Source organism: Orcinus orca, chromosome 15 (assembly GCF_937001465.1).
Source record: "Orcinus orca chromosome 15, mOrcOrc1.1, whole genome shotgun sequence".
Taxonomy (NCBI): Eukaryota; Metazoa; Chordata; class Mammalia; order Artiodactyla; family Delphinidae; genus Orcinus; species Orcinus orca.
This window is the reverse complement of record NC_064573.1, coordinates 43,240,611-43,264,957: the sequence shown is the minus strand read 5'-3', so window position 1 is coordinate 43,264,957 and position 24,347 is coordinate 43,240,611. Positions and strand designations below refer to the sequence as shown.

The 24,347-nt window shown below is 38.3% G+C and overlaps 2 protein-coding genes across 8 annotated transcripts in view; both read left to right on the top strand.

Moving 5' to 3' along the window:
- DSG3 (desmoglein 3) overlaps positions 1 to 20,052 on the top strand; it is a 29,211-nt gene extending 9,159 nt beyond the window's left edge. The window contains exons 5-16 of the mRNA XM_004273721.3: positions 144 to 288; positions 1,578 to 1,744; positions 2,606 to 2,734; positions 3,021 to 3,206; positions 5,672 to 5,943; positions 7,124 to 7,263; positions 8,337 to 8,561; positions 10,436 to 10,687; positions 14,280 to 14,419; positions 14,723 to 14,786; positions 16,175 to 16,422; positions 17,346 to 20,052. Coding sequence (XP_004273769.2) covers positions 144 to 288; positions 1,578 to 1,744; positions 2,606 to 2,734; positions 3,021 to 3,206; positions 5,672 to 5,943; positions 7,124 to 7,263; positions 8,337 to 8,561; positions 10,436 to 10,687; positions 14,280 to 14,419; positions 14,723 to 14,786; positions 16,175 to 16,422; positions 17,346 to 17,834 — 2,457 coding nt within the window. The 3' untranslated portion in view covers positions 17,835 to 20,052. The remainder of the gene's footprint in view (positions 1 to 143; positions 289 to 1,577; positions 1,745 to 2,605; positions 2,735 to 3,020; positions 3,207 to 5,671; positions 5,944 to 7,123; positions 7,264 to 8,336; positions 8,562 to 10,435; positions 10,688 to 14,279; positions 14,420 to 14,722; positions 14,787 to 16,174; positions 16,423 to 17,345) is intronic.
- Positions 20,053 to 20,202: 150 nt separating this feature from the next.
- DSG2 (desmoglein 2) overlaps positions 20,203 to 24,347 on the top strand; it is a 63,450-nt gene continuing 59,305 nt past the window's right edge. For 5 of the 7 annotated variants that reach the window (XM_033435244.2, XM_033435246.2, XM_049698148.1 and 2 more), the window contains exons 1-2: positions 20,203 to 21,184; positions 21,936 to 22,009. The gene's annotated coding sequence lies outside the window, so the exon portion shown is untranslated. The remainder of the gene's footprint in view (positions 21,185 to 21,935; positions 22,010 to 24,347) is intronic. The other 2 variants (XM_049698146.1, XM_033435242.2) reach the window with 2 other exon arrangements.

Below are 24,347 nucleotides of genomic sequence, written 5' to 3'. Positions count from 1 at the left end.
CTTTGTCTCCTCTCTGGGGAAATACTTTTCCTCTTTGCACAAAAGCACTGTACATGCCAGGAGAGGCCTTGTCTCTACAAGTTTTAATAATAGGCAAACTAAAGTTTGTAGAATGTTAATTAACATTTCCCCTCCTTTTCTAGATTACCTGTCGTGCTCTCAGTGTCCTGGGACAAGATGTAGAGAAACCACTTATACTAACAGTCAAAATTTTAGATATAAATGACAATGCTCCAGTGTTCTCACAAAGTGTGCTCACGGGTGAAATTGAAGAAAATAGTGCTTCGAGTAAGTCTTAACTACCATTTTTAATTTTTTTTTTTCAGATACAAGTATCACTATAGTACATCATTTTTACAAGCTAATTTATCCTCTTAGTTTCATCAGTAGTTTTGAAGAAAAATTCGTCGAGATAACCTGAGTCTTCCTTTCTAATATTTGTGGTTGAGCTACTTGTCCACTGCCAGTGTACTATATTTCCAAGTTGTGATTGTTATCAAGTCAAAGCTTATCCTAGTCACAAAGCTAAGGAGGTGGCTTTAGGCAACCTGGATGCATCAGTTGGGCTTTTTTAGATTATAAGGGACAGAGATACACTCATTACTTGGATAATGGGGGGGAAGGGAGAATTATAAGTCCAACCAGCAAGGGAAAAAATAAAGAGAAAATAGTCCCAACCTCAACACAACCAACCAAGGCTTAGTGAGAAGTGGAGGATTTTTACGGAAGGCAGCGCAGCTCACCTGATTGACAGAGACAGTAAGAGATATTGCAAGTGACATGTAATATTTTTTTAGCACACAGATAGTTTTTTTGTTTTTTGTTTAATTAATTTATTTTTGGCTGTGTTGGGTCTTCGTTTCTGTGCGAGGGTTTTCTCTAGTTGCAGCAAGCGGGGGCCACTCTTCATCGCGGTGCGCGGGCCTCTCACTATCGCAGCCTCTCTAGTTGCGGAGCACAGGCTCCAGACGCGCAGGCTCAGTAGTTGTGGCTCACGGGCCTAATTGCTCCGCAGCATGTGGGATCTTCCTGGACCAGGGGTCGAACCCGTGTCCCCTGCATTGGCAGGCAGATTCTCAACCACTGCGCCACCAGGGAAGCCCCACACAGATAGTTTTAAGATTTTTTTTTAAATTTTTTAAATAGATTTATTTTATTTATTTATTTATTTAATTTTGGCCGTGCTGGGTCTTTGTTTCTGCACACGGGCTTTCTCTAGTTGCGGAGAGCAGCTTGCGGTGCGTGGGCTTCTCCTTGCGGTGCTTTCTCTCTTGCGGAGCACGGGTTCTAGGCGTGCGGGCTTCAGTAGTTGTGGCTTGTGGGCTCTAAGGGGCAGGCTCAGTAGTTGTGGCGCACGGACTTCGTTGCACCGCAGCAGGTGGGATCTTCCCAGACCAGGGCTCGAACCCATGTCCCCTTCATTGGCAGGCATATTCCCAACCACTGTGCCACCAGCGAAGCCCTCTAGTTTTAAGATCTTAAATGACAAAGATCAGTTTGAAATTGTGCCGAACATTTCATGTGAACATAATGTCAATCTTTACATATTCTTTAATAAACTTCTTCTGTTTTCCTAGACTCACTGGTGATGATCCTAAATGCCACAGATGCAGATGAGCCAAACCACTTGAACTCTATAATTGCCTTCAAAATTATCTCTCAGGAACCTGCAGGCACACCCATGTTCCTCATAAGCAGACACACCGGAGAAGTCCACACTTTGACCAGTTCACTTGATCGAGAGGTAAAGCAAGGCACTGGGGAGCGTTCAATAACTCAGGATTCTGTTGTAAGAATGCTAAGAGAGGTGACTCCTTTCTACCTGAGAATGAAAGGAGGAAGGAATAGAGGTTCCCAGGACTCACGTGGCCCAATCTAGGGAAACTCCTTGCATCCTAGTGTGATTCTGCTGGGGTGGGATGTGTACTTGAGACCTGCGCAATCAACTGTACCTAAGGAAACAAGTATCAGCATACCTGTGGGAGTTAAAGCGGGGGAGTTAAGGGAAGCTATTGCATGTACGACAGAGACTGAACCGGGGTTAATCCCTCATATGATGGAGGAGAAGGAAATTTCTTAGATGGAGGGAGAAATTTCTATCTGGAGTAAAGCCTTCTCTGGTGTCATGCTTTTTCTCCTGACTTCTTTCAAATTTACTCCTACTTCCGGAATACTAAAGAATCCCGTTCCTCTCTCTGCTCCATTGTCCTACCACCACATCTCCATCAATGCACGCTACCCCATCAGACTCTGTATAACTTTTATACAAGTGATTTTCCAAACAGACCAGCAGGGAAGCTCTGTAAGTGAGTTTCCCTCCGATAAACATCCCACCATCCTCATTACCCCTTTTTGCTCTAAGTGTACTATCCTGCCCTAAGAAGCTCAGAGAAAACCTGTACTAGCCTCATAAAGACTTCCACCTAACCACCCAGAGCCCCACATACCTCCTCTATGATGGGCAATGAAGCGCGTGTGGTCCTTCTAGAGAATGAACCACGAACTTGAATATTTTCACCTCCTTCCCATGGGAAGCAAGTAGTTGTCATTCGTATCTCTGGCACTAGAGATTAATCATTTTTCTTTATTTTTCCTCCAAATTTAGCAAGTTAGCGAGTATCATCTGGTTGTGAGTGGTACAGACAAAGATGGAGAAGGACTTGCGGCACAATGTGAATGTAGCATTAAAGTGAAAGATGTCAACGATAATATCCCAAGCTTCACAGAATTGCAGGTGTGCCTTTCATTCCTTGAAAAATAATTATATATTTTTTTTATATTATACCTTGCCATCCTAATCCAGGATTTGCCTGCTTGCTGGCTTTTATTTAAGCTCTCTGCACTTTTCTTTTAAAATAAGCTATTGTAAAATATGAGAATTCAGTAACCAGCAAGGAGGCAATACATAATTAGAGAATTAATGACTAATGCCATTCAGAATGAATATAATTCATTTAGATAAAACCTGCCAGTGAGTCTTAAATTTTGCTTTTTAAAAAAATTTTTTTTTATTTTTTTAGTATTCAGCAAGTATCAAGGAAAACACTTTAAGTTCTGACTTGCTTCGATTTCAAGTAATAGATTTGGATGAAGAATTCACAGATAATTGGCTTGCAGAGTATTTCTTTACCTCTGGAAATGATGGGAACTGGTTTGAAATACAAACTGATCTCACAACTAATGAAGGCATCTTGAAGGTTGTTAAGGTAAGGTCTGATTTCCCTCCAGTGGGAAAAATGTTCTGTATTAACCAAAACTATTACTATATTTTAACCAAAACTGTCATAAATAAACTTTATTCACTTATGAATAATAATACCACTTCTTTATAGAAAACATAAAAAACACATAAAAGTAGATAGAATTTTGAAGACACACATAGCCCCATTACCTAAGGAAATTCTCTTAACATGTTGATTTGTTTCCTTCCAAGCTATCACACTTTCTATAGAAACACAAACACACTAATATACATATATTTATCGGTGTGCCTGTTTTATGCGCAAGAAAGTAAAACACACTTCCTGACTTAAACTCGGGAACAGACAAGAATACATGGAATAGCTGCTTGTGAATTTGTCAACTTACTTTAAATGGATTAGCTACGGTCCTCAGAGGGAAAAACAATGTGACTTTTTCTAGAAAATGGAAATGTAAAAACTAAATCTGAAAAATAAAAAATAAATAATTGAGTAACACTTCCATTTAACAGGCTTGGCTACAATAGACCCTTCATCTGAAATAACATAAGGCTATTTATGCCTGGGTATTGTATAGACTAGAAAAATATTACCACTATTTCAGGACATTCCTTGCCATAGAACATTGGACTATATGGGAGCTTCTCTCTTTAATTCTGTGACTCCAGTAGAATGACAGATCCATAATATGCCTTAACAGGGAGATCCCTGGAATTCTAGATTGTTGGAAGCCACATAAGTGGTTGCTATTACTCTGCTTTTCAGAGTGGGTTACAGCCATCCTCAGTTGCAAGGGTTTTGTTATAAACTCCCAACAATGCCTAGGAATGAGATATTCCCAGTCTTCTGTGTTGGTGTCATCCAGTCTCCCAAACTAGAAACCTGGGCCTTGTCCTTCAGTCGTGGCATTTTCTCACCACCTAGAGCCAGACATCAAATTCTGCCCTAGAAACCGCCCTTAAAGTCTAGCCCTGGTCTTCCTTCTCACAGCCTGTGTTCTTCTCAGCCTTGCCCCCTCCGTTCCTGATTGACGTACCTACCTCCTGTGTATACTTCCCTTCATTCTCCTTCGACCACATTTTTCTTAAAGCCAATTTGGACCAGCTCCTCTCCTCTTTAAAAACTTTACTTGTTCTCCATTGGCTGTGAAAATGGCCCTCAATCAAGATTGTCCATGTGAATGACCTGCAGCTTCTCCCAGCCTGCGGCAAGTTAGGAACTACTGGTTCAGTTGGTCTGCAGGGAAGGCCAGGCAGCAAGCGGTTCTTAAAGGCTCCTCAGGGGACTCTTAATATGCAGCCAGGGTGATGACCTGCTGGCCTTTGAGATGACCTTCAGCCCCCTCAGAATTGCATCCAAGGCCTCTCAGCAGTCATCTCCCTATCACCTTCTGTAACTGGTATTTGCAAGTGCTTTCACTCTGCCTGAATAACTCCTCTTCAACCTGTATCACTCTGCTCACATGAAAACCTCTCGGAAGCCTTTCCTGACTTTCTCAAGTACAAGTCTTCACTCGCTTTCACACATAGACTCTGTAATCTCTTTTGTCAATTACCCCTTATATTATAATTACCTATTTAAGCATCGTTCTCTTCTTCTCCACTAGGAAACACTTGAGCCCACAAAACCAGTCATTGCAAAGTTAAAACTCAAATCTGGTTCTCATACCATAATTATTTTCAGTTATACACAAATGTAACCAAAATGAACATTTCCTTGTCCCATCACCCTTAAAAAATTTACTAGTGAATGGAAAAAGCTATCCTGGGATACCTCAGGCCTTGATTTGGGCCACTCAATAACAGAGTCAAACAAATAGGTAACACACAGGACTATCTGAAAATGGTTCTATGAAGAGTCGGTGGGCCACCCACTCATCGTTTTGCAGAGGCCTGTTTGCCAACCAAGATTATTAGGATACTTTATCTTTGCCAACAGGGAATTTTTAAAGCCAGAAAGGATATTATTGCACAGGAATCCAATAACTATTCTGTGAATGGACGTAGCTGCCATTTACAGGAACGTATTTTGGGCCTTAATTAGTTCAGTCCTTACAACAATCTGATGAGGTAAGGGTTTTTTACCAGAAGCAAAAAGTTGAGGATCAGAGATAGTAAAAATTGTGCCCTGAGTCACATAGCTATTAAGTAGCAGAAGCAGGGTTCAAACCATGTTACCATAGAAGATTTGTGATTCTTTCCACTGTACCACACAGCCTGAAGAAACTATAAAGATGTTTTGTTAGTCTAAAAAGAAGTACTCTGCTTTGTAAGTATCCATTACCAAACTGAGGTTTCATGAGTTACAAATTCTAAAGGAGTCTCATCACAGCATTGTGAAGATCTGTGAAACCGTTTTGCTGTATAGAAATAAAGGATTCATTCATAGCACGTAACATAGAACTCTCTTGTCCTCTTTCCAGATCATATTTTTGTAACGCCTCTTTCCTTTTAATTTTATTTTTACTCTAGTCTCTAGATTATGAAGAACTACAAACTTTGCAACTTGGTATCGCCGTCAAAAACAAAGCTGAATTTCACAAATCAATTATCTCTCGATACACAGTCCAGTCAACCTCACTCATAATCAAAGTAATAAATATGAGGGAAGGAATTGTATTCCGTCCTGCTTCCAAGACATTTACTGTCCAAAAAGGCATAAGTGGTAAAAACCTGATCAGTTATATCGTGGGATCATATCAAGCCATTGATGAAGACACTGGCAAAGCTGCCTTATTTGTCAAGTGAGATTTTATTTTAATATTTTAGTATTCCTTGAATTTTTTTTATTTTATTGAAGTTTAGTTGATTTACAATGTTGTGTTAATTTCTGCTGTACAGCAAAGCAACTCAGTTATACATATATAATCTTCTTCATATTCTTTTCCATTATGGTTTATCACAGGATATTGAACAAATTCCCTGTGCTATACAGTAGGACCTTGTTGTTTACCTTGACTAGTTTTAATTTATAAACTATTACAATATAACAACTAAACTATTCTGTGCCAAGGATACAAAGGGATACAAAGCAGCCAACTCAAGGAACCATGTAACTCAAGAAGAGGCGTGCTATGAGCAAAGGTAGCATAAGCACAAGTTAAAGTGGAAACTAAGAAAAGAATGACTTAGCCTGTCTAGAGAGATCAGGAAAAAGTTTCATGGAGACTTTCAGTTGAGCCTTAAAAAAGAGTTGAATTTCACCAGAAGACCGTGATGCAGTCAGATAGAACAGCACATACAAGACACATATGCCTAAAATAGTGGAGCACCATGCAAAGTAGCTGCTGCAGTATAAAGAACAAGGACACAGGGACTTCCGTGGTGGTGCAGTGGTTAAGAATCCACCTGCCAATGCAGGGGACATGGGTTCGATCCCTGGTCCGGGAAGATCCCACATGCCACGGAGCAACAAAGCCCATGTGCCACAACTATTGTATTCTGCATGCCCTAGGGCCCATGTGCCACAATTACTGAGCCCACGTGCTGCAACTACTGAAGCCCACGCACCTAGAGCCTGTGCTCCACAAGAGAAGCCACCGCAATGAGAAGCCCGCGCACCGCAACAAAGAGTAGCCCCCGCTCGCCCCAACTAGAGAAAGCCCATGCAGCAACAAAGACACAATGCAGCCAAAAAGAAATTTGAAAATAAAACAATAATAATAATCTTCATTAAAAAAAAGAACAAGGACACAGTTATTTTACTGAGCAGAGCAGAAAATTGAAAAACCAGGCTAACATATACTTAAGGATTATAAAATACTGCTTGTCTGTGCTAATATGTTAAGCTTCTGCTGCTTTTATAAAAGTATATTTCATAGTCTTATACTAAGTATAAATAAATATTAATGAGTCATTTTCATTAAATAGGTAACATTCCATGTTTGGAAAAAAAACCTATTGTTGTTTTCTATTACAAAACAGATACACCTTGAGACGTAATGACGGTGGTTTGCTAACCATTGATTCAAACACTGCTCAAATCAAATTTGTCAAAAATACTGTTCGGGATGTTGCTGTCATAGTTAACAAGACAATCACAGCTGAGGTTCTGGCCACAGATGGTAAGAAAAAATATTTCATTTTTAGAGAAATGTTACTCCAACTGGCATTTCTTGATGAATAGATGATTGTGATTATTAACACATTACCTTTATCATTAGATGAAGTTAATTATCTTAAGGGCCCTGGGTCTCAAGTCTGAGGTGGGTAAATCCAGGAGAAGACTGAGCATCCCAGCTTCTCACTGGAGTTTGTTGGACCAGTGAATTCTTTGTTGGTCCTATTGTTGGCTGTTGGGGCAGGAACTTCTGGGTTTGAGAAGGTGGATAAAGATTGAGACAGAAAGCTTATCAGGGAAGCTCAGCTCCAATGTGAGGTGCCTTTGTGAGTTACTTACACACAGAGTGAGTTACTTATAGAGACCTCAAGCACTTATATCATTGAACAATAAAAATCTTTTGAAATGTTTTTAAAATAATATTTACTGACTATGTGTGTTTCCCTAAGTGTAAAATTAATTTATGCTCAAGGCGATCAGCAAACATAAAAATAAAACAAAAGAATAAACACCCAAAATCATGTTATCTGGGAAAAGAGAAAAAAGCACTAAGGGAAACAACAGAAATAATTCATAATGCCACCACTGAGAGATTTTTATTTTATGGTTTTTGATTGTCAACATTAAAAAATTTTTCTTCAATAAACTTTATATTTTGGGTAATAAAAATAAATCATAGTTTATTCCAAATACTTTGGCTCAAGCTTTAGAAGCAAAAATCTTTCACACAGTCTGGGCTCGTGCAGTAGGATACATTTAAGAAAACTATTATTTTTATGTTGATTTCATTTGTAATCAGTTAATTTATCACCTTATAGGTCTTGGTTCCAAGCATATTAAATTAATAGCCATGCTTCTAATCAAGACATCTGCCAAGTTGATAAATTTAAATTTGCTCTCAACAAGGTGTGGAAATTGGGTGACATCCTTTTACCTGTGGGAATAACGAATACAATTTCTCATGAGTAGATACACTAATCTGGCTGCATGTGAGAGAAATTTTAAAGGTTTATTTATTTAGTTATTTTTTGTACAACTTGTGTACATTTCTCTAACTCTAAAATGTCACTCTTATAGAAAAAACAGGTGAAACTGCTACAGGCACCATATTTGTCCTACTACCTGATTTTAATGACAAGTGTCCAACAATTGTCCTGAAAAAGAAAACAACCTGTAGTTCATCACCCTCCGTGGTTGTCACAGCTATATTACTGGACAACGATGACTATACTGGCTCCTACACATTTTCACAGGACAATCAAATTATAAACGTGCCAGTGTGGACGATCACAAAACTTGATGGTGAGTATTTACTTGTAAAGCTGCTTCCACAAATGAAAGTTGCTGCTTCTTTATATTTCCAGAAGGTTAAGAGAGAGTTCATTTGGGAGCAGTTCCTTTCCAAGAGTAGTTTTTAAAATTCTTTGTAATGAAGATGAGGTCCTAGCCTCATGAATTTCTTCTCTCTTCAGGAAAGAAAAGGGATGATATAATATTAGCACTATTTAATATTTTCTGCTTTTCATGTGGACTCCAATTTTTGGACATCTTTATATTTTTATCTGTACCTCCACGGCACCCCAAAAAAATAAAAAGATTAGCGTCAGGCACCTATTTTACTGCAGAGCTGTTTAGGCTTCTAAATACAGCCTTCATGTCTGCAGGCTGTCAACAGACATGAAGCGCTGGAGGGGTCAGCCTGCTCAAGGTTGTCACTAGTGGGTCACTAGTCAGGAATCTTGAGAGCATGGTGGACTGAAATTTGTAAACCCTATTAGCCAATGGGCAAGAGCTAATCCATCCTTTCTTTTCTCTTAACCTTTATCATGCTAATTTCACATTTCCTCTGTTTTCCAGGAGTCTCACAGAAAAAGCCATTAGACAATAAGAATCTTCTCCCTTTTAGGATTTTATAATGACCAGCAGGCCACTTCAAATCCTCTGTAAATGAACTCACTTATCTCTAGCTCTTTTCTGAACTAATCTTGCTTCCGTTCATGAATGTGCTTACTCTGTGGTACCCTAGTCATAGGGATCTGTCATTGCTAGAGTCACCAAAGGCATCTTGTCCTCCGTGGCCTTCTTTCCTGGGGTCTTGCTGATCCTGGTGTAGGGATCTAGCTCCAAACTGTGCATGTAGCCGAATGGGTTTACCAGACACATGTCCAGTGAAAAGGCTACAAAAGGAACATCATAGAGAGACAGGACCTGGCACTAGACACACCTGTGTGGGTGAGGGTAGGCAAGGTAGCAGTGGTTGGACTAGGTGGATCGGGCACAATGTCAAGGGGCATGATGGGGTCAAGAATGATTCAAGGGATACAACCCTACAGCTTATGAGAGCTGCTGCTGGAGCCCACTTAGGAAGGGATAGCATAGCAATGAAGAATGGAGAATGATCATTGCTCATGAGTCAGAGAAGCAACAGGCCTTCACCGCAGGGAATCCCATACAACTGGCATTAGGCTCATGGGACAAGTACTGACAGGAGCAGCTGAAGTAGCAGCAGCCAAAGCAGAAACTCAGTCTTGATAAGTCAGGCACCAAAGCATGGAGTGAGGCGGAAGGGCTACATTCAGATGTCTACACCAGGGGTCCAGGGGTTGGTGCAGACGTACAGAAGAGTGGTTAAGTCCCAGAAGAAGGAGGTCTGGGATTTAAATGATGCCCATCTCCCCTCCTCTTTGGGGGGAAAATCAAGATAGGACTGAGGGGCTTCCCTGGTGGCGCAGTGTTTGAGAGTCCACCTGCCAATGCAGGGGACGCGGGTTCGTGCCCTGGTCCGGGAGGATCCCACATGCTGCGGAGCGGCTGGGCCCGTGAGCCATGGCCGCTGAGCCTGCGCGTCCGGAGCCTGTGCTCCGCAATGGGAGAGGCCACAACAGTGAGAGGCCCGCGTAACGCAGGAAAAATATAGGACTGAGTTTTCACGGGGGAGAATAATGGGCCCATCTGGGGCAGACAGGAGGACAGGAGGAAGTACAGCCCCATACACCCACTGATCTCCGAAAGCCCTCGTATCTGCTCAAGCCTCACCCTACTATTTGTGACAGTGATGTCTATGGCAACTCTGGTTCTGTTCACCAAAAAGAAAAAAAAAACAAAACATAGTTTTCAGAACAAGGAGCAAGATACGCTTTGTTCTACTGCTGATTCGTTTGGTTGTTTCCCTTCAGACACCTCTGCAACCCTAACAACTCTGCAGGCGGTATATCCCGGTGTGTACAGAATCTCCCTGGTCGTCACGGACGACAAGGGCACATGGTGTAAGACCCCGGAGGACTTGACTCTGGAAGTCTGTCTGTGTGACAACAATAACATCTGTAAAACTTCGCCCCCGACCACAACCCCTGAGCCCGTTGAGACGCCTGGGAGGCTGGGGCCTGCCGCCATCGGCCTACTGTTCCTCGGTCTTTTGCTGCTGCTGTGTGAGTATGCCGCAGCATCATCCTGCTTGCACTGGGTGTCAGCACATGCAGAGGCCTTCCCGCTGCATGGACAATGCATCTCCGCAGTTGTTTTAGAGGCAAAGCTGGGGGGAAATGGTATTTTCAGGAAGTATCGGAAATGGCATTTTCAGGAAAAATCAGAAATGTTTAAAGCTAACACGTCACCTGCCAACAATCTGTATTTATAATACAGAGAAGCAAGTCGTATATGTTAGACATATAGAAAACGACACGAGAGACTCAAGAAGGAAAAAATTGAAGCATGAATAGTCTACACACTGGCCATGATGTTCATGGTCAAAATAATGACTTTATCCATGAGTGTGGCACTTTCTAAAATGTCTTTTTTGTATACAAAGCTCATGAAATTCTAAAATAAAATAGAACCCTGACCAAATAAATTTAGGGAAAATATATAAGATATCATAAGCCTTGAGCTTTACGATGCACATAAATATATCACAGACCTGAGAAGTTATTGCTTAATCTAGAATTTCCTCAGAATAGCTTTCTACCTGAAAATATACTCCTGTAAGGCTCTCATACTTAATATATTAAGTTTATTGAACACATTGAGGGAAATTACATACATGTATTATTTTTCAATAAAACTAAAATTTATTTTTTTAATAGGTAGGTTTCAAAAAGTTACACTTAAAATCGTGTGACTCAATTAGTATTTTGAATGTAACAAGTCTCTATTTAAAAGAACTTCATGGCAAATTCTTATAGTGTAAATAAAAGAAATCCTTGATAAATTCACAGTCACTTCCCTAATTTATTACAGAATCATAGACATTTAGAGTTAAAATGATTATTCAACCTCTTAATTTAATTTTTTTTAATTTATGAGATATTTTTAAACCACAAAGAAGAACAGAAAATTGCCATGACAAGCACAAATATAACCACAACTCAGACTTAACAGATATTAATATTTGCACACATATAATCACATAACATATAACCATCACTCAGACTTAACAGACATTAATATTTGCCATATTTATTCAGATCTCTTTAAAAAAAAAAAGAAATAAATTGCTATCCATACATTTAGTGGCCTCCTACACATGCCATATATTCTCCTTCCTCTTTCCCCTTAAGTGTTTACTATTCTAAAGTTATCATGCATCATTTCATTTAATAGCTGAAACTGACACTCAGAGTTTCAGTTTTCCAATGTCATGATTAGTCAATTTCAAAACCAAAAATTTTTCAAGTACCTATATATGAGTCTTTATATAGATCAATCAAGTTCAATCAACCAAGTTCAATCAAGATCAATCAAGTTCCCAAGAAAGGGAACTTGATTCTGGTTTTCATGTAGTAGTAGATTTATTCATCTCTAACTCTATGGAAAACATATACCATGATAAAGCTGTAACATATATAATAATATAATATAAAATAAAAGTGAACACTAAGGAATATTGCAGAGGTTTCACAGACTCAGGGGAATCATCCATTTGAGCCTTGGAAAATGAGTAGGCTATAGCAAGTACAAAAAGAGGGAAAGGTGTTTCCAAAGGGTAACAGCGTGAGCCAAAGCCACAAAATGCTTGGCAGGTTTTAGGAAGCACACAGCCTTGGGAGGTTAAAGCAAGGGGAAATTGTGGAGACTGAAGGAGATGAAACTGGAGAACGCTTTGGGACTAGTTTGAAAGAGCTTACACACACATGGAAAGGAAGGTTGTTGAGAGTATTTGAATAAAAGACTAACACGATCATATTTGTATTTTAGAAAGATAACATTGGCACAGTGTGTACTGTAAAGTAAAAAGGAAAGAACAGTTAGGAGGTTACTGTAATAGTTCACAAGGGATGATGGAGGCCAGGTTTTGAGCCATGGCATAAGACTGGAAAGGAAAGGATTGATGTGCAAGGCACGATGCGGGTACATGGAGAGGATCTGGAGACAAATAGATAGGAAGAGTGGAACAAAAGTCCATAGGCACCACTGAATTTGGCTGCTACTGAAACCATTAACTGAAATTGAAAATATCAGAGGAAGCACGGATAAGTAGGGTGGCAATGATAAGCCTGATTTTGAAATGTTGAATTTTGAGGTGTGCATATATCCTCTAGGCTACTGTACATTTGGGATTGTGGCTCAGGACAGTCAGAGGACATATACTCCGTTACTCCCACAATCACATTTGCTTCATGTGAAATATCACCATTTGCAAAATGTCGTATCTTGAATTTTGTGCAGGACAGAACTTTCTCTGGATGCATATGTAAAAACCTAATACATATTGCACACACATGATAAACAAGATTTCTAAAAGACTACTATGGCCACCTAAAAATACTGACCATACAGATATATATTCATTACTTTTCAAAACTAATTTGTCCATTTATAATATTTGACCCTTCCCACACATTTAACAAAGTCATAGAATTAAGAATGGCAATAAGCAAAGAAAACCTTTAGAAGTATCACTTATATGAACTTTATGTTAAATTTTGAGAAAATGTATTATGTCCAACTTATTTTATTTTATGTACTTGGCCTAATTTTTTTCATTTATGTGTATATAAAATATATAAAACTGACCTAATTTGTACAACTGATGTAGCCCATCCAAACAATACTGGCAAGTCCTCATGGCACTCAGTACCATCCTTTATCTATATTAACTCATTTAATCCTCACAACAATCTATGAGGTAGATACTATATATTCTCCCATTCTTTGGATCAGTTAATGGAGGCAAGAAAAGACGACATAATTTGTCCAGCTGGTGAATGGTGGAACCAAAACTCAAACCCTAGAAGTCTGACTCCAGAGGCTATATACTCTTAAATCTCTCACTAAGCTGCCAGTAAGTGAACAGAATTCAAACATTAGGATTCAGGTGGCCTCCGCAGGCCAAAGGTGGAGGTGGGGTCACTGACTACCTAGACTGAGAAGTGCCTCCTTTCTCTCTTGGCCCATTAGCCTGAGAATGATGTTAATCTTTATTGCTAAGATGTGACTGATACACACAGAAAGAATGGTAATTACCCAGGCAGGAAGGCCCCTCCAAGCTACGAATTCCTAAGTCACAATTAAAAGTGCAATGATATTAGATCATCACTCTAGTTGCTGAGGGAGTTTGCAAGTTAATGGCTATTCTCTAAGAGATCATTGGAGACCAGATTACCAAATCACTATAATGCCCACCTAAAATCTTGACTCTTCAGGTGTGTATTCCCTTGACACCATATACATAGCCTCAACATGTACAAATAAATGCAATAATAAAAAAATATATATTACGGAAAATGATTGAGGAACTGAATGGCCACCTTTATCATTCATCGAACAGTGCCTATTTTAAGAAAACAATATACATGTCTCAAGAATAATCTGATCTGTCTCCTTCAGTTTCATAATCATGTGAAATTTTAGTATGCTTAATTTACTAAATTTTATTTTGTAGAAACGAATTTTGCTTTCTATTAGATTATCCATAAGCGTTACAAAATATTGTATTTTCTTTGTAATGTTTCTGGCAATTGCCATGTCAAATTGTTTCCAAGTGATTCAAATGTTCTGATATTTTGTTTTCCTATATACTAGTGGCCCCCCTTCTGCTGTTGACCTGTTACTTTGGGACCGGTCCTATCGGGGGCGTGTCGGGTGGATTCATGCCAGTGCCTGATGGTTCAGAAGGAGCAATTCGTCCGTGGGGAATCGAAGGAGCCCAACCTGAAGACAAGGTGAGGATACACTTCGTAAAACATTTATTTCAATCATACAGAACAAAATTCGATTTATATTCATATAGATAAAGAGGAAATGGGGTATAAAAATGATACTCCTGACCCTCAAGGACCCATGAGAGTCAGTACTAAAATGAATGGAGCCTTTTAGGATCTTAGCTCTCCAGATGTCAAATCATAAAAATGGTTACTCCTGGAAGAATTTGGAATTCTTGTAATGTCTCCATTTGCATATCTTACTTATATTGGTGAAATCTGGGTAATTTTTAAATGTATTTATTTTTTGCATGTGGTTTGTAGGAAATCGCAAATATCTATGTGCCACCTATAACTGCCAATGGAGTTGATTACATGGAAAATTCTGGTAAGTGAACATAAAATTTATTTTTGAAAGCAATAATGGGTTAAATAAGAAATATTGAAAGATAAGAAATGTTCTAAATTCTTTTCTTAATAATTTGCATATTTGTGCACATACTGAGAGATGTTACCCCTGAAATAGGGTTTCAATGAAATGGTTTACTGTTAGTATATCAGTCAATTCTGTGACCTAGCTCTGGCTTCAATAAGTTCATTGTCCACTGATGTCACCATTTTTTACTAGCTGAAGATTTGTTATACTTTTCCAAACTTTAATAAACTGAAGTAGAACTCTCAGGGAGTCAATTATTAATTTTTTAATTAGCAAAGATTTCACACATATAGAAAAATGTAAAGGAAAATATAACAAACACTATGCACTCACCACCCAACTTTGCCTATCAACAATAGTAATATTTGCAGTTAAAGCCTCATGTGTGCACATCCTAGGTCTTGTTGCCCTTATTCCTTCCCCAGAGCTAACAGGATCCTGATTTGAGTTCAATTACCAATTCTTATATTTAATCATAATGGGACAAGGATCGCTTATTTGTCATATAGGTGAAATTATTTATTTCTTTGGCTTACCAAATGACTATTTTATTCATCTTATCTCAACGCTACAACTAAGGTGTAAACTAGAACCATAAGACCTAATGCCTAATATTCAATTTTTTCTTAATTCCATGCTTAGCAATAGATTGTTTTTAAATGTCCAGCCTGAAAAGTCCGCATAAGATCTCCCCCAAAAAGGTAACTGTCTTTATCAGCTACCTTAATCCTTAATCCTTACCTGCTTCTCCCATTATAATTACATAGCAAAAACTATATTCAGAATTCTCTAGAAAAAATAGCTTTCCATGAAAATGCAATGTAAAAGTAACAGGCAAAATAGTCACAGCTTATTAAATTTTCATTAAGCACCAAGACACCAAACTAGCATCTGCTAATTTGCATGATTACATTATGTATGTTTCCTCTTTGGTTTCCATATTGAGCCAATATGACAGCTTAATTATAATTTCTTTTTTTCCTGAAAACAAACAAGCATTACATTAGAAGCTTTCCATTGCTGTGTGCTGAATATTCTGTTTTTACTTTTTCATTTCTGGCCGTTGTCACTGAAAATCTATTTCCTTTGTATATTTTTTCAGTTAGCATGTTTTCAGAGCTATTTCATCTGCTAATATCCTCTGTTACGTCCTCACCTCCTCTGTTACTCTCACATAACAGACTGCGGGATATTCTTATCACCTCGAGTCATAAAATTGTATTTTCTCCCACATACTTGCTTTACTTGGCAACTGCTCACGGATATCAAAGACCAGGAAAACACAACAAAACAAAACAAATCACAGCATGAGATGTTATCGAATTTTCTCCTGTTTTTAGAAGTTTTTACAAATACATGCACTGGAGGGACGGTGATGGAAGGAGCTTCGGGAATGGAAGTGACCACCAGGCTTGGAGCAGCTGCAGGATCTGGAGCCGCTGCAGCATTCGGAGCAGCCGCTGGACTTAGCAACTGTTCCGCAGGACGGTCCGGAACGATGAGAACAAGGCATTCCATGGAAGGAACCAACATGGACTATGGTGAAGGGGCAATAAACATGAACTTCCTAGACTCCTACTTTTCTCAGGTAATTTGGTGGAAAACTTTGTGGCTTTGTTATCTTGTTTACATTAGAGATCTTTCTACTTGACTCTACTTCAGTTTTACAGTTCGTTTGTTTGCAGCTTGGTGAAATACAAGCAAAAAAAGTAGAGGCTCCTTGTAAAATAATACAGATAACCTAAGATGGCTGCCAAAATCCGGCTACTGGTCAAAAGGGAGGAGGGGCCGGTAGACATAAGATGAGAGAATATGGCTCCTCATTCCTCCAACTGGAATAACAACAGAAAGCAAAACCTTTTGCATTTCAGATCAGCAGCATCCTCTTTAGGAATACAAAGCAGCTTATTTTCTATTTCCAATACCATGAAGTATGTCAGAATACATCTGCGAACATTTTTCTGAGAGGGTTGGAGTATTCTTCACATTGTCAAGGAGTCCATGTCCAAAAATGTTGAAGAACCATTGAATTAATGACCCAAACATAAAAGGGGGAACGAGGGCTGTGGTCCAAGATTAGGTGAAGTGTCGGGAAGCACAGAATCAAAATGGGACAAGGGTGCAAGAACAGAGAGGACTTTGGGAGGCAGGTTGCTTGCCTCTTGGTTGGTGCATCTTTAGAACGGATCTCACCTACAGTTTCGGTATCAGAAATGGCAAGTGCTGGCATCTAGCCTGGTAGAGCAGATGAAGGCTGACACTGTGTGTGAGGAGAGACTGGCAGGAAGGGTTTGTTTAGGATGAGGATTCTTGGAATATTCCGAGGTGTGGCATAGGCCCTATTTACGGGTCAGGCTCTCACAAGACTGCTGATACAGAGGATGCCCTCCTATGGATTACCTAAATCACGCATTCTTGATCAAACCTTGAGTTCTAAGAATGGTATAATATTACATTCTTCCACTGAGTGTCTCTTACGATTCATTTTTTTCCACTTTTCTCCACCTTTAGAAAGCATTTGCCTGTGCCGAGGAAGACGATGGCCAGGAAGCAAACGATTGCTTGCTGATCTATGATAACGAAGGAAAAGGTGCCCCTGGTTCTCCCGTCGGCTCCCTGGGTTGTTGCAGTTTTATTGCTGATGAGTTTGATGACAGCTGCTTGGACTCACTCAGTTCCAAATTTAAAAAACTTGCAGAGATAAGCCTTGGGATGGATGATGAAGCCAAAAACTCTCAGCCACCCACCAAAGAGAGTGGCTCTGGGATTGAATCCCGTGGCCAATCCGTACAAGTCCAGCAGTCAGAATCTGTTAGGTACCAGATTTTGCCAGGCAGCCAGGGAGCGTCTGCTGTGTCTGCTTCTGGCTCTGTCCTCCAGCCAGCCATTTCCATCCTTGACCCTTTGCAGCATGGTAGCTATTTGGTAATGGAGACTAGCTCAGCTGCTGGTTCCTACGTGCAGCCTTCCACTGCAGTCTTTGATCCACTTCTCACATAAAATGTAATAGTGACGGAAAGAGTGATTTGTCCCATTTCCAGTGTTCCTGGCCACCTACATGGTCTGGCAGAGCTACAAGGGTCAGGTCGTAAAATCTGTACAGAAGATCCTTGTTCCCTTCTGATGTGACCAGAATGAACTGGAATTATATACTGGCCAAATATGGATATTTGAACCAAATTATTCAAAATAGCATAGCAAATCTCACAGTATTGGTCTGATTTGGCACTTATTTGCTACTCTTATAAACTGATCACGATTACAGTCTAAATTGTCTAGTTTATATCCCCAAACTGGATGTGTTGTCACTCTTACTTCTCAAATACTATTCAAGTCCTAGTAAATCTTAATGTTTTACAAAAGAAATCTTGAGATCATATTCAGTGGGAAATTTTCCTAATAATTTTTAAACTTCAAATGCCAGGTGTTTTAGTGGATTAAGTGCTTGGAGTCAAGAGCCCCAGTTGTTAAATCTTTCACCTTTTCTTATATCATTAATAATGATATGGTCATAAGGTCTTTGCTAAAGCATTTTGAGCTGCTTGGAAAAAAGGAAGTAGTTGCAGTTGAATTTTTGCTATCTTCTTGGTGCTGGGAGACCCTGTGTACATATTTTGCTCAAGCTAATGGTATTGGTTTATGCATTAAACTCACTGCATCTATATTCCTTATATTCTCACAATAAGACAATTTTGAAATAGAAGTATCATAGAAAACTTAGGAAAGTTTAGTATGGTATAAATATTTTGTGTTTTATTAAATCACCTTGAAAGGATCTACCTAAAGAAAATATTTTACATTAAGCTCCTCCCTACACACTTCTCAGTAACAGTAATCCTGTGTTAATAGTCTTTGAAAATTACTCTTTATTTTTTAAATGTCAGTAGGTAGCTGTAATTTACATATCACTTATAGTGATGTTTATCTTGTTAACTGTGTCTACAGACTTCATGGGAACACAAAACATGGCTTTTTTCATAAGCAAAAGAGGCCTCTGACTACAATAACACATAGTGAAATTTGTGAATGTGTATTATACACAGTGTTTCTGGTCAAAAAGCGATACAGAAAGGAATTATCAGTAACTCTATTTTATTAAGTCTCACTCCTTTTAAATTAAGCTGCTACCGCAATTTAATTCTTGAGCGTAACAATGTTAGGTAAGCGACGGCTTAGAATATGTCATTTCAGGGGTATTACCCTGATGGCAACGCAGTTCTTCAAATCATTTCTGATCATTCAAGGTCTTCAGCCTTTAGCCCATAGAGAGCACCCTACCTCTTATCAACTTTTTTGTCCTTAACTGAGTCTATACAAGGTCATCGTCTGGCTCTATGCTCTATTATCTCTAATTGTATATAAAATAATCCTTTCTGGCTTTTGCCATATTCAAAACCTATATTTGTTTTTTAGATGGAATGCAAAGTAATAAAGTGTTGTTTTTTTTTTTTTTAACCCAGAAGTGTACAGTCCTTAGGGTTCCTGGGGGGGAAGAAACCCCCTAAACGTCCTTACATCTAGCATTCTTCCCTCTTCCTGGTGCCATGACCACCAGGAAGGCATGTGCTAAGACAGCCCGAGAAGCACAGACAATCTGTTCTTCCAAGACTAGGCGGCTGTGGCAACAAGGCCTGCAGGGTGCCCATCTTGAAGTGAGGGGAGCTAGACCCTTTGGAGCAGCCTGCCAGGTCCTGAGGAAGTCACCTTGCTGTTACCACTGGGGCCTCTTCTCAATAGAGGGGTCTTGCTCTGAGATCTAGAACACAGAGTTGACTTGTGACTCTTGTTTATGCATGAGAATTAAATTAATAATCAGAATAACCCTTGTTCCAAGTTCAAATGTGTTTTCAGGATCCTCAAAGTATTTTAACATTGCCTCTTAAAATCCAACTTATGAAATGAGAATTTTGCTTCGTTGTCAAACTGCAGAGGAAACTATGACATAGTAGTAAAGACTAATAAGGGAAAAATTGAAATTAAAGGAGTTTTAAAATAAAAATAGATCAATCTTGTCTAGGAGGACCTAAAATTGATTTGCCATGTAAATGAAATTCAAAGCAAAAATGTATCTGTATTTTTTCACTAAAAATAAAAATTGTTTTCAACAGAAAAACTTTTTAAAAACTGTCTTTTGACTTAATGTATTATAATTTTTAAACAGTATATACTAAAACTTTAACAGTCAAACATTGTTATAATAAAACTGTTTTGCAACAAATTTATGAGTACTTCCTTAACCATTTAGCAAAAGCTGAACTACTCTCTGCAGTTAATAACTGTTAAGAAATATGATGTAAAAAAGAGATTGCACATGCATTTTTATCAGTATTCTACATTGTTTTTCTAGCTGATACTTTTTCTGCATCCTCCCAGGCAGGAAGGAAGTACTGGGGGACTCAGGATCTCTTCTTCGGGTAGAAATGGTGCTGGATAAGGTGCTGGACGAGGTCAGGGCAGACTTATTAACTGGATGATTTAACTCATTTATTATTTGTTTGGTAATTTGGAATGGTCTCTCAGGCAAAAATTTGACATTCTATGAAGACTCAGAGAGAAGTTGAAGTAAAGAGAAAGTAAGGTTTCCAGCCTAACATGGTGACAAAAATGTACCATGACCTTGGGGACAGCCATCAGCCCCTGCGGTGAGTTTGTCTCCCAGTAAATGCCTGTTATTTTTATGTCTTCCTTTAAAGGGATGCCACAAAACAACTCCCTTCAGAACTCAGATCTTGCTTTGGTTGACCCTCCTCATTCTTAAATGCAGACAATTCAACCTGGACCTGGGGTACGGGGAGCAGAAACTGGATTAGAGTGAATGCTGAGTGAAGAAAAGTGGATCGCTTAACTCAGGCTTCCAAATCAATCTCAGGAAAATGAAAGCTACGCAGGTAAATTCCAAAAAAATCACCAGTTCCTCTTCTTCACAGAAAGTTGAACGAATAAAACCAGCAAGATCAGTTTCTCCTATCTTAATTTTCAGAAATCAAGTAAGAGTGTAAAGGAGTACATTCAACTGACTAGCTTCACTGCAACTAGCAAATAAGAAACAACTAGCAATTAAGTAAAAATTACGGATCTTTCCTTCTTGTTATTAGCAATCCAGTATTTTCTCAACTCCTTTACTGAGTCTACAAAGAGTAATTCTGAATCCGTGATTAAGACTTGCTCAACAGCACAGTCTGAGATCATTTTTATGTAAGGGGGATAACTGATGAGAAAAGAAGACAATTATTTAAATTCCAGGTGCCAGAAACAACACGTTTTCCACAAAGAACACTGAGCTTTCTTCTGCTTTGCCTGATCCAGAGTGCACTACAATTCCCTCCATGACAAGACATAGGCCATTCCAGGTTGGTGTCTTTGCTTTCTTTTTCTTTTATACACGGACTTTTTTTTTTTTTTTACAAATGCAAAAAAAAAAAAAAAAATCTAAGCACAATGCAGGTGTAGTTAAAACTCAAGATAGTGATGGTCTAAAAGTGCAAAGGATGGAGTTACCAGAGCAGGAAGAAGCGTGACATTGGTGAGGGCTACCAGATGGCCAAGAAACTTATATTCTAATTTATTTTTTACAGTAGCCCTGAGATTACAGTCACAAAAACAGAGACCCAGAGAAGCAAAGTAACTTCCTCAAAGTCATACAAGTGACACAAATCTAATTGTATTATTATAATTTATAATATATTTCAATATATTTATTATAATAAATATATAATTATTATTATTTATAATATACTTCTAAAATATTTATAATAATAAATATATAATATTTATTATATTATAATATTATTATATTGCTGAATTATATTATTCAGCAATAATAATACTTATTACTCTCTCAGAATAATCTGTTTATTTTCAGCTCTGACTTGAGTAGAACATGAAAAATTGGAAAGAAAACAATGAAAATTATACAATAAAAAGATTATAAATCTAGATATAATTCTAAAGATTAAAGAAGCAGTACAATGTAGGCATATATATGTATACATATATACAATTGAAAGGTAGAGATAGAAAGATAAAAAGGTAGGGATAGATGAAAGAATGTAAATACATGATTTGTTGCTGTTTTGAAAAATATTTGGGTTTATTTTTCAGGTCACAGTGAGCAGTTCTCCTCCACATTTAATAACAGAAACAAGCTACCTGGAAGTCATGGAATCGCTTTTCCAGTAAACTCCTGAGACTTACTTTGACAGCCCACTATTTAGAAGAGGTTATGTGACATGTGTCTAGATATAAAAAATAACTTTATATTTAAAATTTTTTATTTGGTATTTATATATATTGCAAAATGATCACTACAATAAGTCTAGTTAACATCTGTCACCACACATAGTTACAAAAAAATGTCTTTTCTTCCAATGAGGACTTTTAAGATTTTAGCAACTTTCAAATATGCAGTTCAGTATTATTAACTATAGTGATCCTGCTGTACATTACATCCCCAAGACTTATGTATTTTATAGCTGGAAGTTTGTACCTTTTGATCCCCTTCACCCATTTTGCCCATCTCTCAACCCCTTACCTCTGGCAACCACCAGTCTGTTCTCTGTATCTATGAACTGGGTTTTTGTTTTGTTTTTTTAAAATAATAACTTTAAATGGTTCCTTATGTTTTCTGTGAGCTGAATTTTTATTAAATTAGCAACAGTAAATTTTGTATGAAAACAGAACATCAAATTATGATAAAAGCCAAACACTGATATTGAAAGAATACGTCCTCATTTCCTTAGAAGGCAGAGAAAGTATTTATATTCTTTCATAATCAAGAGAAGATTGCAAAGAAGTTTCTTAATTATAAAGCAATACAGAATCAGGTAATCTTGGATTTATTTAAATGACATAATGGTATGGTTTCTACTCCTGCAAGGAGGCATTGTTACTAAGCCAAAAATGAGTATTTAAACAGAAAATGTGAGATTAACTTAGTCATGGCTTCCATGTCCTACTGACTGGTATTGATAATAAGGTTGTATGGTCCTAACTAGGAGGAGAAACACACACACACACACACACACACACACATATGCACACATATGCATACATATTTGCCTCCAGTAACTATGTAGCTTGGTATAGCTGAAGCAGTATCTTGCCATCATCCAACCCATGGACCAGACACTAATGCTCAGTGGTACTGCAGAAACAAAGTTTATATATATATATATATATATACACACACACAATACAAGGAGTCTACTCTCTAGATGTATGATTAAAAAGAAAAGAATCACCTAAATTTTCCACCTAAATTTCTTCAGGTAAGACACAATGAAGAGGCCTTGCTTGACCAAACTTTTAATTATTCTCATCCAGGGCTGACACCCACAACTTTTGATTAGTAAAAACATGTGAAATAAGAAATGGAGCTATTAGTCAAAGGTACAAAGTTTCGGTTATAACTGATGAATAAGTCCTAGAGACTAATGTATAGCATAGAGCCTATACTTAAAAATACTGTATTGTATACTTAAAATTTTGCTAAGAGGTAAGTCTTATGTCAGGTGTTCTTGTCACACACAAAATAACAGTAACAAACAGAAGGGCAGGAGGAAACTTTTAAAGGTGATAAATAGGTTTATGGTATAGATTGTGGTAATGGTTTCATAGGTTTATACTTATCTCCAAACTCAGCAAGTTGCATACATTAATTATGTACAACTTTTTGTATGTCAAAAAAAATTTAATGTATAGTAAACCCTTAGTCTAATAAATTTTGACAATATTTTTGTTCATCTTCCCTTTTCCTCTCAACTGTTATAATCTGCTATGGATTCTTCCTCAGAAGATATTTTATGGCTGCTAATGTTTGAAATCTAAGTTGATTTTCTAACTAGCCACTCTTTCTGTACACATTTTCTTGTACCCTGGAACTGTCCTCTTTGTGCTGGTCTTTGAATATTCTTTTGAATTGCAAACCAACAACAAAGGCATATGCTGTCAGGATGATCCAAGACCTTCTCTATGCAACACTCTCCCAGGGCCTCCAGAACAAGCCAATGCATGCTATTGCCACCTTTGCCAACTCTAGCTAGGGAAGGATGTCTCCACTGAAAGAACAAATCAGGAGGTGTTACTGAATATTTTGATAGGAAACTGTGAGCTGTCAGGCAAAGAAAACCTGCTAGTTTGCATAAAATGAAAACTTACTACTGGAGGACCTAAGAGAAAATTTTTAAATTTCATTCCATCTGTTAGTCAATCAAAAATAACTGTATATTGGGCTTCCCTGGTGGCGCAGTGATTGAGAGTCCGCCTGCCGATGCAGGGGATACGGGTTCGTGCCCCGGTCCGGGAGGATCCCACATGCCGCGGAGCGGCTGGGCCCATGAGCCATGGCCGCTGAGCCTGCACGTCCGGAGCCTGTGCTCCACAACGGGAAAGGCCACAACAGTGAGAGGCCCGCGTACCGCAAAAAACAAAACAAAACAAAAAAACAAAACAAAACAAAAAATAACTGTGTATTATATTTTAATGACTAACAAAAGATAAACTTGAAATTTTTGT